Source organism: Myotis davidii, unplaced genomic scaffold, assembly GCF_000327345.1.
Source record: "Myotis davidii unplaced genomic scaffold, ASM32734v1 scaffold228, whole genome shotgun sequence".
Lineage (NCBI taxonomy): Eukaryota > Metazoa > Chordata > Mammalia > Chiroptera > Vespertilionidae > Myotis > Myotis davidii.
In genome coordinates this window covers 2,960,596-2,961,509 of record NW_006300104.1, presented here as the reverse complement: position 1 = coordinate 2,961,509, position 914 = coordinate 2,960,596, and the positions used below count along the sequence as shown (strand labels likewise).

The 914-nt window shown below is 48.7% G+C and overlaps 1 protein-coding gene across 2 annotated transcripts in view; it reads right to left on the bottom strand.

Annotated features, from left to right (window-relative positions):
• Positions 1–914, bottom strand: part of LAPTM5 (lysosomal protein transmembrane 5) — a 26,823-nt gene that overhangs the window by 4,798 nt on the left and 21,111 nt on the right. For both annotated transcript variants that reach the window (XM_006776474.2, XM_015572308.1), the window contains exon 6: positions 36–131. In XM_006776474.2, coding sequence (XP_006776537.1) covers positions 36–131 — 96 coding nt within the window. The remainder of the gene's footprint in view (positions 1–35; positions 132–914) is intronic.

The following is a 914-nucleotide window of genomic DNA, read 5'->3' as shown; positions in this document are numbered from 1 at the left end:
GCCCCTCCCAGAGCCACGGAGCAGGCGCCGCTCACCTTCAGGATGAGGACGGTGATGAAGGCGACGGAGAAGATGATCATCATCTTGACGAACTGGTTATAAGCCATTCCCTCCTGGCTGGGGAGGTAATTCTGCAACAGATGTGGGGGCCATGTCAGTGCCTCCGGCCACATGTGGAGGAACCACAAACCTGCTCGCTGCACACGCAGGAACACGTGTGGCACAGCCATTCTCCTGGCTGGTTCTGCAAGGGCTCTGGGAGGCAGGTGCTACTCACCATCTGCCCCTGTGACAGGGAGCAAACCAACAGAAGCAGATGCAGCCACTGCTGGCCCAGCTGGCCCTTGCCTGGCGGTGCTCCCACGCGTGCCCTTCTCTAGAGCAGTCTTGGCTGATAGAACCACCTAATCCTGAATTGCACCCTCCCCTAGGGGCAGCTCACAGCAGTACTAACTGGTGCCAGGCTGCTGCTCACAGTGGGATAGCCTCTACGGCAAGCATGTCAAACTCGCGGCCCACAACGAGTATTTTTGTGGCCCAGCCAATATAACGGTACATAAGAACATTTTAATAAAAACTTCATAACTTAATTTTTACAATATCCTGTTATACATAATTGTTAATAATGAGCTACAACGTTCGCTAATGAGTGATGACTGTAATCGTGTTGCATTCATTTCTCTTACGCGCAGGCTCACCGTTTCTCTCCACTAATACCAGCAGCGAATATTTTAGCAGCCGATGGCCGCGTCATTAGTCCTGTACTGATTTGTTTGGTGTGCGCAACAGGAAATATTTCGCTTTCAGAGAACAAGAAAAATAGGTTTATTTGCATTATGCTTATTAATTGTGCAGTTATTCAGTGTCAGGTAAGTTAATGTTCAAGAAAAACTATTAATTTTTATTAAAATGTC